General features: G+C 47.1%; 1 protein-coding gene across 2 annotated transcripts in view; it reads left to right on the top strand.

The window, feature by feature from the left end:
• The window catches only part of TARBP2 (TARBP2 subunit of RISC loading complex), a 41,850-nt gene that overhangs the window by 3,967 nt on the left and 21,534 nt on the right, over nucleotides 1–16,349 (top strand). For both annotated transcript variants that reach the window (XM_069758744.1, XM_069758745.1), the window contains exon 2: nucleotides 3,709–3,878. In XM_069758744.1, the coding sequence (XP_069614845.1) occupies nucleotides 3,709–3,878 (170 nt within the window). The remainder of the gene's footprint in view (nucleotides 1–3,708; nucleotides 3,879–16,349) is intronic.

The following is a 16,349-nucleotide window of genomic DNA, read 5'->3' as shown; positions in this document are numbered from 1 at the left end:
TTCCAGGAGGAGTGAGGCCCTGCTGACACCTCAGTCTATAAGGACATGGTGGACTACACAGCTCAGCAGTTCCAGAAGGAGTGAGGCCCTGCTGACACCTCAGTCTATAAGGACATGGGGGACTACACAGCTCAGCAGTTCCAGGAGGAGAGAGGCCCTGCTGACACCAGTCTATAAGGACATGGGGGACTACACAGCTCAGCGGTTCCAGGAGGAGTGAGGCCCTGCTGACACCTCAGTCTATAAGGACATGGGGGCACTACACAGCTCAGCGGTTCCAGGAGGAGAGAGGCCCTGCTGACACCTCAGTCTATAAGGACATGGGGGCACTACACAGCTCAGCAGTTCCAGGAGGAGTGAGGCCCTGCTGACACCTCAGTCTATAAGGACATGGGGGACTACACAGCTCAGCAGTTCCAGAAGGAGTGAGGCCCTGCTGACACCTCAGTCTATAAGGACATGGGGGCACTACACAGCTCAGCAGTTCCAGGAGGAGAGAGGCCTTGCTGGCAGCTCAGTCTATAAGGACATGGGGGCACTACACAGCTCAGCGGTTCCAGGAGGAGTGAGGCCCTGCTGACACCTCAGTCTATAAGGACATGGGGGACTACACAGCTCAGCAGTTCCAGGAGGAGAGAGGCCCTGCTGGCAGCTCAGTCTATAAGGACATGGGGGCACTACACAGCTCAGCAGTTCCAGAAGGAGTGAGGCCCTGCTGACACCTCAGTCTATAAGGACATGGGGGCACTACACAGCTCAGCGGTTCCAGGAGGAGAGAGGCCCTGCTGACACCTCAGTCTATAAGGACATGGGGGCACTACACAGCTCAGCAGTTCCAGGAGGAGTGAGGCCCTGCTGACACCTCAGTCTATAAGGACATGGGGGCACTACACAGCTCAGCAGTTCCAGGAGGAGAGAGGCCTTGCTGGCAGCTCAGTCTATAAGGACATGGGGGCACTACACAGCTCAGCAGTTCCAGAAGGAGTGAGGCCCTGCTGACACCTCAGTCTATAAGGACATGGGGGCACTACACAGCTCAGCAGTTCCAGAAGGAGTGAGGCCCTGCTGACACCTCAGTCTATAAGGACATGGGGGCACTACACAGCTCAGCAGTTCCAGGAGGAGTGAGGCCCTGCTGACACCTCAGTCTATAAGGACATGGGGGACTACACAGCTCAGCAGTTCCAGAAGGAGTGAGGCCCTGCTGACACCTCAGTCTATAAGGACATGGGGGCACTACACAGCTCAGCAGTTCCAGAAGGAGTGAGGCCCTGCTGACACCTCAGTCTATAAGGACATGGGGGCACTACACAGCTCAGCAGTTCCAGGAGGAGTGAGGCCCTGCTGACACCTCAGTCTATAAGGACATGGGGGCACTACACAGCTCAGCAGTTCCAGGAGGAGTGAGGCCCTGCTGACACCTCAGTCTATAAGGACATGGGGGACTACACAGCTCAGCAGTTCCAGAAGGAGTGAGGCCCTGCTGACACCTCAGTCTATAAGGACATGGGGGCACTACACAGCTCAGCAGTTCCAGGAGGAGAGAGGCCTTGCTGGCAGCTCAGTCTATAAGGACATGGGGGCACTACACAGCTCAGCGGTTCCAGGAGGAGTGAGGCCCTGCTGACACCTCAGTCTATAAGGACATGGGGGACTACACAGCTCAGCAGTTCCAGGAGGAGAGAGGCCCTGCTGGCAGCTCAGTCTATAAGGACATGGGGGCACTACACAGCTCAGCAGTTCCAGAAGGAGTGAGGCCCTGCTGACACCTCAGTCTATAAGGACATGGGGGCACTACACAGCTCAGCAGTTCCAGGAGGAGTGAGGCCCTGCTGACACCTCAGTCTATAAGGACATGGGGGCACTACACAGCTCAGCAGTTCCAGGAGGAGAGAGGCCTTGCTGGCAGCTCAGTCTATAAGGACATGGGGGCACTACACAGCTCAGCGGTTCCAGGAGGAGTGAGGCCCTGCTGACACCTCAGTCTATAAGGACATGGGGGACTACACAGCTCAGCAGTTCCAGGAGGAGAGAGGCCCTGCTGGCAGCTCAGTCTATAAGGACATGGGGGCACTACACAGCTCAGCAGTTCCAGAAGGAGTGAGGCCCTGCTGACACCTCAGTCTATAAGGACATGGGGGCACTACACAGCTCAGCGGTTCCAGGAAGAGAGAGTGTGACACTGATTCAGCGATGTCTTCGCTGGTAACCAGGGTAAACATCGGGTTACTAAGCGCAGGGCCGCGCTTAGTAACCCGATGTTTACCCTGGTTACAATCCTAAAAGTAAAAAAACAACCGCTACATACTTACCTACCGCTGTCTGTCCTCGGCGATCTGCTTCTCTGTACTGGCTGTGAGCACAGCGGCCGGAAAGCAGAGCGGTGATGTCACCGCTCTGCTTTCCGGCTGCCCGGCGCTCACAGCCAGACCAGAGAAGCAGAGCGCCGAGGACAGACAGCGGTAGGTAAGTATGTAGCGGTTGTTTTTTTACTTTTAGGATTGTAACCAGGGTAAACATCGGGTTACTAAGCGCGGCCCTGCGCTTAGTAACCTGATGTTTACCCTGGTTACCCGGGGACCTCGGCATAGTTGGTCGCTGGAGAGCGGTCTGTGTGACAGCTCTCCAGCGACCACACAGCGACGCTGCAGCGATCCGGATCGTTATCGGTATCGCTGCAGCGTCGTTTAGTGTGACGGTACCTTTAGTGAAGCAGCCCCAATGAGTTTAAAGAGTTTTTTCCAAGAAGTACCTTTTGAATAATACATTTTGGAATAAAGTTTGGTGAATTTTACAAACCCACTTAAAGGGACTCTGTCACCTGAATTTGGCGGGACTGGTTTTGGGTCATATGGGCGGAGTTTTCGGGTGTTTGATTCACCCTTTCCTTACCTTCTGGCTGCATGCTGGCTGCAATATTGGATTGAAGTTCATTCTCTGTCCTCCGTAGTACACGCCTGCGCAAGGCAAGATTGCTTTGCGCAGGCGTTTACTATGGAGGACAGAGAATGAACTTCAATCCAATATTGCAGCCAGCATGCAGCCAGCAGGTAAGGAAAGGGTGAATCAAACACCCGAAAACTCCGCCCATATGACCCAAAACCAGTCCCGCCAAATTCAGATGACAGGTTCCCTTTAAATATTCCTTTTCCTCGACCTTTTCTAAAAATGTCTAAAACCCTTAATAAATATGGCATGGGCACCAGAAAGCTTTTAAATGCCTGTTTAACCAGAGAAAAGACCAAAGTAAAGGATGTGAACCGTAGTAGATCGCTCGGTGCACATACGGTGGCAGCACAAGTCCTGTTTTCACAGATGATGCGCTGTGTAAAAGATCATTTTCCCCAATTAACGAACATCTTGCTCATTCATTGGGTTATCGGCAGCCTGTTTACGCTGCAGGGTTATCATGAAACGAGCGTTCTTATCACTAGTCCATGAGTGTCTAGTGGTGTAAATGCAGCTTAACACTGATAATTTTTTAATTGATCAAATGACGACAAATAATGCCATATATAGATATAAATGTCCCGGTGGATGGGCATCATACACAATCTATGACTACCAGCCTCATTTATCTGGATTCCCCATGTGCATTCGTCCCTCCAGTGATTTCTCCGCCTTTACATGAATGTATTCTCATAAGCTTTGTCTAATGATCGTTAATGACGCAGATCAATATAATTAATACTTACATCTTTTTTGCAGTATAGAGCAGATGCTGACGTTGTGTCCTGGGAAGACCCCCATCAGCTTACTGCAGGAGTATGGGACTCGGGTAGGAAAGACCCCCGTGTATGACCTACTCAAAGCTGAAGGACAAGCCCATCAACCCAACTTTACGTTTCGTGTATCTGTTGGAGACATCAATTGCACCGGTCAGTGCCTTTTATTGAAGCTGTTTGATGATGCCCTAAGGACTGTCTTGCCTCGGTGACAAATCGTTGTCCATTTTACGTTTCCTACTAGTGTTGTCAGCCATGTATGGACTCTCCACAGTGTTTGTTTGCCTTTTTTATTCATGTGGATAAGGCTGAGCTGTAATACCAGACACATCTGCAGATTAATCTGATATAATCCTATAATGTGTACGATGAGGCTGTCCCATAAACATTTATCACCTTCCTACAGGAAAAAGTGATAAATGTATGATCCAACAAAACCAGGTGTATTTAAAGTCCTCGGTGTGAATGATCACATATTCACAAGATAGATAATGTATGATCACTGAGACGCCCACGAATACCAAGAATGGGGGCTCCATATTCACCTGCATGATGACTGCTCCTACAGATATAGATAGGGATTAGTGCAGTGGTCCTCCATGTGTACTGGACCCCGTTCTCAAGTTCCACCAAGGTCCCAGCTGTAGTACTAGTAATCATGCATATATCACCCAAATACATGTTATTTATGGGACAAACGCATTAATGGAGAATGTTACTTTTAATATGCTTATATAACAAATAACCCCTCCCACACAAAGAAAGCTAAAAAATAACTGCCTAAAAATGTTTCTTGTACATAAAACAAGGTCTCAAAGTGTGGACCCTGAAATTAGGGGCAAACACCCCCTCCCCCCCCCCCCCCCCCCCAATTTTTTATTAACTGTTTTGCGACTACCCACTGTAGACAAACAGTGCTTGCTGGGCTTTGTGCAGTGCTGGGCTTTTGAACAGCTGACATGTGTCCAGAACTGCCACTGGTGGAATTGCAATCCACCTGCGGCTATTAACCCGTTAAATGTCGCTGTCAAACACTGACAGCGGCATTTAACATGCATTTCCGGCAATCATGCTGGAAATCTGCCCATCGGTGACCCCCGTCACGTGATCGAGGGTCACCGGTGGATTGGCATGACAATCAGAGGTCTCTTGGAGACCTCTATGGTTATCACTGCCGGCTTGCTATGAGCCCCACCCAGTGGTCAGCGCTCATAGCAAGTGAGCAGTTCTGCTGCATACAGGTGATCTGATCATTGCCTGTTTGTAGCAGAGCCAATTGGGTTATGGCAGCTTCTAGTCTCCCATGGAGACTATTGAAGCATGCCAAAAGTAGAAAAAACGGTAATTAATCTTACCGATAATTGTATTTCCAGGAATCCATCCTGACAGCACCATGGAGGACGTCCTTCTTATACACAGTGGGACAGGAAACACGAGAGTTTAAAAGGACCCTCCCCCTTCCACCCTTCAGTGGTTTTCCAAAGTAACACATCTGGATGGATGCAAACAGAAAAATTTATTTTGAACATAACAAGATCAACATCAATGTTACTTCACATAAGTATGATACATGTTTACATTAGGGAGGGAACTATCCGTGCTGTCAGGATGGATTCCTGGAAATACAATTATCGGTAAGATTAATTACTGTTTTCCAGGTCACCACCTGACAGCACCATGGAGAAGTACCAAAGGAAACTTCCTAGTTCTAGGGTGGGACTACCGCTTGAAGCACTTTCCTGCCAAAAGCTAACTGAGAAGAAACTACGTCTAATTTGTAGTGTTTTGAAAAAGTGCTAATGTTAGACCAGGATGCTGCATTACAAATCTGATCTACTGAGGCCCCACCTTTTTCGGCCCAAGACGTGGCCATAGCCCTGGATGAATGAGCTTTAAGGCTATCTGGAGGATCTTTTCCCTGTAACTGATAGGCCGTGGTAATAGTGGATCTAATCCACCTGGCAGTAGTGGATTTTGATGCCTTTTTTTCCCTTATTAGGACCCCCATACAGGACAAAGAGATTACTATCCTGTCTCCAGGCCCTAGTCATGTCCAAGTATTTCAGCACCGTCTCCCTAACATCTAAGTTATGGAAAAAGGCTTCTTTTTGATTTTTAGGAGATTGGCAAAAAGACGGAAGAACGACCTACAGAGGCTACCTTGGGGAGAAATCCTGGGTCAAGCCTCAAAACCAACCTATCATCAAATATTTGTAGATAAGGGTTTTTGATGGAAAGGGCCTGAAGCTCCCCCAATCTTTTGGCTGATGTAATGGCTACTAAAAACACTGCTTTTAGGGACAGATTAGCGATATTTATATCCTTATTTATATCAAAGGGCTCTTTGCATAGAACGTTAAGGACTAAATTTAGGTCCCATGGGGGCACAGACTTTCTGATTGGAGGCTTCAGCCTCGAGACTGCTCTAGAAAAACGAGCGATCCAAGGGTGGGCGGCAAGGGAAGAGTCATAAAATACACTGAGGGCTGCAATTTGAACCCTCAGGGTACTTGGTTTGAGCCCGATCCTAAATCCCTGCTGTAGGAAATCAAGAATCTTGGGTATGTTAGGGTGATCAACATTGATTGTTGTGTCTCCACAAAAACTGCAGAATTTTCTCCATGTTCTGAGGTATATTGCTGAAGTCACCGGTTTTCTACTTGCTTGTAGAATCGAAATTACTCCTTCTGAAAGGCCTTTTGCCCTTAGGATCTGCCGCTCAGGATCCAAGCTGTTAACCGCAACTTTCCTGGGTTCTGATGGAGGATCGGAACCTGAGAAAGCAAGTCCCCCCTGACTGGAAGATGGTAAGGACTGTCCACTGCCAGCTTCTTCAGAAGAGGAAACCAGCTCCTTCCGGCCCAGAAGGGGACCACCAGGATCACTCGAGCTCTGTCCTCGCAAATTTTCCTGAGTACTCTTGGTACTAATGCGAGAGGGGGAAAGGCATATAGCAGACCCGAGCTCCACGACTGAGAAAGGGCATCCACCGCTGCTGGATTTTCCTGGGGATTTAGGGAGAAGGTCTTTATTTTTGTATTTCTTCTGGTCGCAAAAAGATCCACGGACTGGGTTCCCCAGCGCTGACACAGGGTATTGAAAATTCTGCTGTTCAATTCCCACTCTATGGGTGATAGTTTTTCTCTGCTTAGAAAATCCGCAACCTGGTTCTTTGAGCCTTCTAAGTGGACTGCTGAAATTGAAAGCACCGAACTTTCTGCCCATTCGAAGATCTGATCCGCCAGACGTTGCAATTTCGGATGTCTCGGGCCCCCTTGATGGCGAAGAAAAGCTACCGCCGTCGTGTTGTCCGATAAGATCTTCAGATGTTTGTTTCTTAACAGGGACCGGGCTGCACACAGAACCTTCCAAACCGCCTGTAGCTCTCTGTGGTTTGAGGAATTGTTGCTCTCTTCCGAATTCCACTGTCCTTGGTAATATCTTCCGAGTACCTGGCCGCCTCAACCTTGTTGACTTGCGTCCGTGGTTACCGTGACTGCTGGGGTCTGGATCCATGGGACCCCCACCTGAAGGTTCTCTGACACCGTCCACCATCGCAGGGATTCCCTGACTCGATAGGATAGGACAAACTGTCTGTCCAACGAAGACTGTCTTCTGTCCCATGTTGTTAGAACCGCTCTCTGCAATTGACGAGAATGGAATTGGCTCCAGCTGACACATGGGATACAGGCTGTCATCAAGCCTAGGATCTTCATTGCATCTCGTATTGTCACCCGAGTTCTTGCAAACTGTCGAACCTTCTTCACCAAATCTGACCGCCTTCTGTCCGGAAGAAAAGACTTCCTGATGTCTGAGTCTAGAATTATCCCCAGAAACTGACGTCTTGATTTTGGGGTTAAGTGTGATTTCTCCCAGTTTACCACCCAACCTAGTTTCTGCAGTGTGGAGATCACTAACTGAGAATCGATGTTGAGTTGGGATACTGAGTCTGCCACTAACAGGAAATCGTCTAGATATGGTATTATAATGATATCTTGTTTCCTTTAAAAAAGATACGATCTCTATTATGAGTTTGTAAAAACTCTTGGAGCTGATGCTAGACCAAACGGAAGGCAACGGAACTGATGGTGTAAGACTGAACCGTCTTTCTCTATCGCAAATCTTAGGAATTTTTGATGTTGCAAAGAAATTGGAACGTGATAGTATGCACTTTTTAGATCCAAAGTGCACATTACCACATCCTTCCCTAATAGGGGAATTGTGGAGCGAATTGACTCCATATTGAATCTTTTGTACGATAGCCATTTGTTAAGTGGCTTGAGGTTTATGATAGTTCGGGATTCTCCTGATGGTTTTATTATAGAGAAAAGACCCGAGTAGTGACCTGTTCCCCTTTGGTAAGGAGGTACGGGAGTTATTGCCTCCATCCGGAGGAGATTCTGAATGTCTGACCACATTGGGGAGATTGAAGAGAGACGGGCGTTGGAGATGAAAAATCTTTCTGGGGGACGAGATACGAACTCTATCCTGTAGCCCCGAGATATAACCTGAAGGACCCACGGATTTGAGGTAATTTTTTCCCATTCCCCCAGGTAGTTCAACAACCGACCCCCTATTCTGGTGGCGTCACTTTCTCCGGAACTCAGCTCTAGGATTTGAGGGACCTGGATCTCTATTTCGGTTCCTATTATCCCCCCCTTTCTGGTAACTCCATCTCCCTTGTTTACCTTTACCCCCTATAGTCTGATCTCTGACTGTAATAGGGTCTACGAAAGGGCTGGAATTTTTTCTTTTTCTCTTCTGGAAACCCCTTCTTTTCATCAGAAGCTTTTTCCAGAATGTCATCCAATACAGGGCCAAAGACCCGGCCACCCGAAAAGGGAATGGAACATAGTTTGTTCTTAGAGGGAACATCCCCCGACCAGCTTTTTAACCAAATAGCCCTACGGGCCGCCCGCATTAGATAGCGATTGCCCCCTGGCTGAGAACCTGACCGATTCTGCCGTAGCATCTGCTAGAAGCGCTGTGGCTAGTTTAAGTAAGGGAATAGCACTAATGATAGACTCCCTAGAAGTTTTGGCTGACAATTGATCCTTTTAAATCATCAACCCACAGATGCATAGCTCTCGCCACGGATGTCGCCGCAATATTTGTGCGGATCAACGCGGCCGAACTTTCCCAAGCTTTTTTAAGGAGGCCATCTGCCTTTCTGTCCATGGGCTCCTTTAAGTTTGAGGAGTCCTCAAATGGTATGGCAGTTCTCTTAGACACTTTCGCTAGTGGGATGTCAATCTTTGGTACATCTTCCCAGTCTTTGACCTCTTGGTCAAAGGGAAGACGGAGCCTCAAGTCTCTCGGTATTGATATCCTCTTCTCTGCCTCCTCCCACTCTTCCAAAATCATTGAGCTGCGGGAAGAGGTGAAGGAGGGGTCAAAAACTGCAAATTCTGAGCAAAGCCGAGACTGAACTCGGACTTACCGAATGTGTGCATTAACTGGAAAGACTTTTGAAGTCTGTGACCGAAGTCCCCCGAACATCTCGTCCTGCACGGAAAGAGAGGTCGAAGGTTCCTCCACCTGCATAGTCTGTCTGACCGCTCCCAGTAGTTCGTCAATATCATTGGAAGAAAAAAGATACTTTTTCCCCTTCTGAGGGGAATCTCTACACACTTCTTCCTCTTCCTCTATGTCAGATTCTGATTGAATGTTGTCAGAAGATGAATCTGACTCTCTCTGTCTCTTCCTAGACCTGGGAAGATCTTGGACCTCAGGCTGGAACTGCTGGGTGGTAGATAGGTTAGATATAGAAGCCTGCACTTCTTCTCTAACCATCGCTCTCATGCTTGTTATAAGAGAGGCCTGTTCCTCTCCTACAATGCGGGCGGTGCAGGGCTCGCACAGAGGCTTCTGACATAAAGCATTAAATTTTGAGGCACATATAGGGCATCTCCTGGATTTACCAGTCGTCTTATCCCCAGATGAAGGACGCCCCTGGAATATATAAAGGGACCACCACTAGTACCTTTAATAGGACTGTACGGAGTGCACCTTTAAATGAGGACTTACATGTGCAAGGGAATCCTGCTTCCCCGTAGCCTCTATGCTGACCGCTGGTATGGAGCCTGGATCCATTATAGCTGCGGTGCCTAGCGCTATCTCACTTACCTTTTATCCTTCGCTTGTGTCCCGGCGCTACTACAGGAGCGATTAGGAAAGCCGCCCCCCCCTGCTGCCGCCGCAACCCGGAAGTGACGCGGCAGCGGTAAACCGGAAGTCCAACGCACGCTTACCGTCGACTCCTTCCGGCCTGAACACATGGAGTCCGGAGCGCTCTGCCGTACCTGCCCCTCCTCCGGACTGTCTGCCAAGGGACCACCCTGCAGAGATCCCGCAGGTACGCTTGGGGTAGCCATCCGAGGTCGAGAGCCCCCCCCCCCAGGGGGAAGCGACCTTTTAGCCAGGAGCAGCGCTACACCGGCGTCGCTGAGGGACCCAATAAATTGGGTGTCGGCGATAGAGTTTCGGCCATGGGAAGGAAGAGGCTGAGCCCCCCCGATCCGCACGCTCTGTAGGGACAACGATCTCTCGTCGTTCCTATCCACAGTGGGACAGGAAAAACACTGAAGGGTGGAAGGGGGAGGGTCCTTTTAAACTCTCGTGTTTCCTGTCCCACTGTGTATAAGAAGGACGTCCTCCATGGTGCTGTCAGGTGGTGACCAGGAAAAAATGTTTTAAAAAAATAAAAGTTCAAATCACCCCCCCATTCGCCCCATTCAAAATAAAACTAAAGAAAAAAATCAAACGTGCACATGTATGGTATCGCCACGTTCAGAATGAATTATTAAAAAAAAAAAAAAAAAAAAAATTAACCCGATCGTTAAATGGTGTAGCGAGGAAAAAAGTAAAAAATGCCAGAATTACATTTTTTTTTTTTTTTGGTCGCTGCGTCATTGCATTGAAATGCAATAACGGGCGATCAAAAGATCTTATCTGCACAAAAATGGTATCATTAAAAACGTCAGCTCAGCGCGCAAAAAATAAGCCTTCATCCAAGCCTAGATCACGAAAAATTGAGACGTTACGGGTATCGGAAAGTGGCGCAATATATGTATTTTTTTTAACAGTTTGGAATTTTTTTCACGACTGAAATAAAAAAGAACCTAGACATGTTTGCTGTCTATGAACTCATAATGACCTGGAGAATCATAATGGCAGGTCAGATTTAGCATTTAGTGAACCTAGTAAAAAAAGCCATACAAAAAAAACAAATGTGAGATTACACTTTTTTCCAGGACGTCCCCCTGACAGCACATTGGAGGACGTCCTCCTCCTCCTTGCAGGGACAGGAAACACAACACGAAAGGTGAAAAGGTCCCACTCCACCCCCTTTTCCTCAGTGTTTTTTCCTGTCCCTGCATGGAGGGACACACGAGAGGATACAGCGCTATGCAAGCGTGAAGACTCACCAGTCCGGAGGGCTCGGGGGATCGTGCGGCTAACGCCAATAACCTTCCCCCGCAACACTAAGCCCCAGGCAGAAACTTCCCGGTGGGGAGTCCCTCTGCCAAGAGACCAGTCGAGCGGACGAGCTCCTGGGTCGAGAACCGCTTCCTCCCGGGGAGGGGGGGGCTCTTGGTTCGGGCGCCAGGAGAAGAGGCGCCGCAAGAGATCCGGCGCCAGCAGCGTGCGTTCCACAGTGTGGAACGCGGAAGTAAGATCATTAGACCAGAGCAGTACTTCCGGTGTCAGGCGCAGGTAAGGTGACGTCAGATCCGGGGGCGGGGGCATCTCGGCGTGCGTTCCACCTTGTGGAACGTGGAAGCAAGTGTTATTAAGAGCGCAAAAGCTCAGGGCACTCGCAGATTAGTATCCAGGGCTTCTTCTGGTGGTAAGAGAGCGCCGGAGTGAATACCTGGAGAATATTTTGCGGAAGGACACAGAAGTTCGTGGGGTCCGTGCTAGCAGGCTGCTGCAAACATGCCGGAGACTAAGGGTGAGTGCAGCTGATGCTGCTATATCCCTTATGTGTATAGGAGATTACATATTTATAATGGCATTTCTCCACAGAAGATATGGAAAACAGGAATGAGGAGACTGGGGTAAGTGCGCAGAGTACATATATTTACGCCTGCACACACACTGAGCCGTTCTTGTCCTTATTCTTATATTTAGGATAAAGAGGCCAGTCAGACTCCCCTCCCTCAGACTAAGAAGTCTGGCAAGGTGTTAACAAAATCTAAGAGGTGCTCTATATGTAATGTGAAGCTTTCAGAAACATACAAGAAAGCTCTGCAGCTCTTGTATTCAGAAGATTGTCAGAGATGAACAACCATCAATGTTATCGGAGATGAGGAGTATAATCCGGGAGGAGGTCCAGAATTCCTTGGCCTCAATGTCTCAACGGGAAGTGTACAGTCCGGGTCCGGCTCATAAGAGACCAAGAAGGGATCCAGAACAAGAGGGTCAGGAGGATTCATCAGAAGCGGAATCAGAATACAGAGGTTCTGATCAAGAAGAAGGAGAATTGGCAATGGAAGAACAGGAAAGGAAAAGGTATTACTTTGCAGTCGAAGAGACAAGAGCTGGTCCAGGCGGTCAGACGTACTATGCAAATGAAAGAAGATCCACGTCCGAGATCTAGACAAGACCAGATGTTTGGAGGGCTCACATATCAGGAACGGACTGTGTTCCTGGTGAGTGAGCATATACGTCAGATGATTTCACAAGAATGGAAAGATGCGCAACGAAGATTGGTGATGTCCAAGAGTTTAAAAACCGTCTCCCGTTCGATCCAGAAGAGATCAAGACATGGGAAGAAATTCCTAAAGTGGATGTCCCTATAGCCAAGGTGGCAAAGAAAACATCCATACCTTTTGAGGATTCATCCAGTCTCAAGGAAGCAATGGATCGCAAGGCGGATATCCTTTTACGTCGAGCCTGGGAGACTTCAGCAGCTTTAATAAAGACTAACATCGCAGCCAAGTCCTTAGCAAGATCCATGTTCCTATGGATGGAACAATTGGAAGAACATTTAATTAATAAAACTCCACGGGCGGATATAATTGCTTCTCTGCCTATCATTAAGTCAGCCACGGCTTTTATGGCAGACACATTGGCTGAATCTGTTAGATTTGCGGCTAGGAATAGCTCCTTGACCAATGCAACCCGAAGGGCTATTTGGCTTAGATCTTGGTCGGGGGATAATGCATCCAAAAATAAATTATGTGCCATTCCATTCTCAGGTTCCAGAATATTTGGTCAGGCTTTAGATGACATTCTAGAGTCAGCAGCTGACAGTAAAAGCGGGTTCCCCGAGGATAAACCCAGGAAATTTCAGCCCTTTCGGAGGAGGCCTCTTCCCTCCCCCTCCCCCCATCCCCCCCCCCCCCCCCCCCTGCAGGCAACCGGAGTATAGAGAGCAATGGAGATCAGGTAGAGGATCCTTCAGGGGTTCCTACGCTCAGAACAGAAGGGGAAGAAATTCCTTGTTCGGTTCTGGCTATAGACCAAGAAAACAATGATGCCATAAGTATAGGCGGGAGACTAGGCCTCTTTCTAAAACACTGGAGTCGGATCTCAGACAACTTTTATGTCCTCAAGATAATCTCAGAGGGTTACAGAATAGAGTTAATTTCCCGCGTACCGTAAAGGTGTATTGCACCAACAGTGGTAGCTACAAATTCCCCTATGTTCTCAGACCTACAAAATCTGTTCGACTCCGGGGTCATAGTTCGGGTTCCTACTTCAGAAATAGGCACAGGTCACTATTCCTCACTATTTTCAATTCCAAAACCGTCAGGGGAATCCCGTACAATAATAAATTTAAAACCTCTGAACGTATTCGTCAAATACAAACGATTCAGAATGGAGTCGATCAGGTCAACCATTCACCTTATAAACAAGGATTCGGTAATGTGCACTCTCGATCTGAAGAATGCGTATTATCAGGTTCCGATACATCCCTCATCTCAGGAGCTACTGAGATTCTCGGTGAGATTCCCGGACCAAACCTGCCACTTCCAATTTCAATGCCTCCCATTCGGTCTAGCATCTGCCCCAAGTATTTTCACGAAATTGGTAGCAGAGGTGGTGGCTTTCCTAAGAAACCAAGGAATAACAATAATTCCATACTTGGACGATTTTCTGGTTGTAGCACGAACAAGGGACATTCTGCTGCAACACAGAGATCGAGTCATAGCAGTATTAGAACAACTAGGATGGGTGGTCAATCGAGAAAAGTCACATCTAAAGCCAGAATCCCGGAAAAAAATTCTAGGAGTACTCTTGGATTCTACAACCAGACAATCCTTCTTACCAAGGGACAAACGAACTTCAATAAAGAAGATGATTTTAGAGTTCCAAAGAAGTTCAGTTACGATAAGAGCGGCCATGAAAGTCTTGGGGAAGATGACAGCTTGCATCCCGTGTGTCAGATGGGCTCAGGCTCACTCAAGACCATTAAACAAAACCAAACTGCAATACTTTTGAATCCCAGAAGAGAGTATAAACCAAAAAGAAACAAGGATCCCTAAAAAATAACTTTAAATAATACATCTAAAAAGACTGTTCTTTATCAAAATTTAAGATAAAATAGTATTAAATGTACCTATAAAGACCCTACGTCACACTGCAATGAATCCTGCCTGGCAGTGGAGGTTGGCACCCTAATTTACCGCGGTAGGCGCCCCCACTCCTCGACGGCTCACCCTACCATGCCCTGAGAGATGCCTATAATAAAGGAAAAGGCTGGTGGGCCCTATATGAACCTACAAATAAACAACTACCTAACAGTGGAGGTTGGCACCCTAATTTACTGCGGTAGGCGCCCCCACTCAACGACGGCTGACCCTAGGGTCCCTTACAATCCCTAAATAAAGAGATAGACAAAAGATTATGTCCCACATACAACTCCAATACCCGTGAGAGAAAAAAACAGAACAAAATGCAAAAAATAACACAAAAAAAGAAAAAAACACAAAAAAATAATGTATATATGTGTAATTTTGTCAATGTACCAGAGGGGGCAATGAAGAGTGCAATATCTATAAAGCAACGCCTCCCTCACCATAAATATGGATAAATTTATTTCACCTGAGTACAGAAGCAGGAGCACTGTGAAGCACAATAACGAAACGAGCCATGCCCACCTAATGGAGTACAATCAGATGTTTAAACCCAACGGGTACATGGAGTGTTGAAAATATATGTTTTGTCCAAATCGGATTAAAAAGCTTATTAATGCCTATAATAAGCAATAAGATATCGTTATACACACTCCTATATCTTGTTAAATACCGTCCACATTTATCTTGTTAAATGTTGTCCACACTTATAACACTATCTTAATATGTCCGTGTTAGATGTAGAACGTGGACTTACATGTCCTCCAAAATAGACATAATATGCTAAGTCAATAGCCATGAAAAAATGGACAACAAGAGTATAAAGTAGCAGACAAATGTCCGCACTAATCACACTATATAAATATAGCAGTGTTAGATATTTAAACAAAACGTGGACTAGATAACAGAAAGTTCACGGTAGCAAAAATAAGGATCACACCCAATACACATGTGGAGAGACTCCTCAATATACACATATGATGAAAATAAAAGGACTCGATCATCCAGTTAGTACAGTCAGATAAGCAGCAGGATATACAGCCACCAAAGTACTTATCTATTCACTGGAATCTCCCGAGGTGTAGATCACAAAGCTACCGGAATATCAGATGGTTCCATACAAGTAGCCGAAGTCAGCTGTTGTCATATTGTCCCCAAACAGTGCCCGACGCGTTTCCCCCCCATAGGGAATGACGGGGGTTCATCAGGGGTAGGCAGCCACACACAAAATAGAGGAGCTGTTGAGGTGTATGCCACTCACCATATCCATCTTTATATACACTAACGGATAGTGCCGATACCGGCTCCACGTGGAGTAAGCCGGAAATGACGTTCTAGCGTGCGGCGCCCGAATCTAGCGTCACACAGTCACACAGACTGCTACACCTCAACAGCTCCTCTATTTTGTGTGTGGCTGCCTACCCCTGATGAACCCCCGTCATTCCCTATGGGGGGGAAACGCGTCGGGCACTGTTTGGGGACAATATGACAACAGCTGACTTCGGCTACTTGTATGGAACCATCTGATATTCCGGTAGCTTTGTGATCTACACCTCGGGAGATTCCAGTGAATAGATAAGTACTTTGGTGGCTGTATATCCTGCTGCTTATCTGACTGTACTAACTGGATGATCGAGTCCTTTTATTTCATCATATGTGTATATTGAGGAGTCTCTCCACATGTGTATTGGGTGTGATCCTTATTTTTGCTACCGTGAACTTTCTGTTATCTAGTCCACGTTTTGTTTAAATATCTAACACTGCTATATTTATATAGTGTGATTAGTGCGGACGTTTGTCTGCTACTTTATACTCTTGTTGTCCATATTTCATGGCTATTGACTTAGCATATTATGTCTATTTTGGAGGACATGTAATAGTCCACGTTCTACATCTAACACTGACATATTAAGATAGTGTTATAAGTGTGGACACCATTTAACAAGATAAATGTGGACGGTATTTAACAAGATATAGGAGTGTGTATAACGATATCTTATTGCTTATTATAGGCAAAATTACACATATATATATATATATA

The sequence above is a fragment of the Ranitomeya imitator genome, chromosome 3, assembly GCF_032444005.1.
Source record: "Ranitomeya imitator isolate aRanImi1 chromosome 3, aRanImi1.pri, whole genome shotgun sequence".
In the NCBI taxonomy this organism is placed as follows: Eukaryota; Metazoa; Chordata; class Amphibia; order Anura; family Dendrobatidae; genus Ranitomeya; species Ranitomeya imitator.
This window is presented reverse-complemented; position numbering and strand designations above follow the sequence as displayed.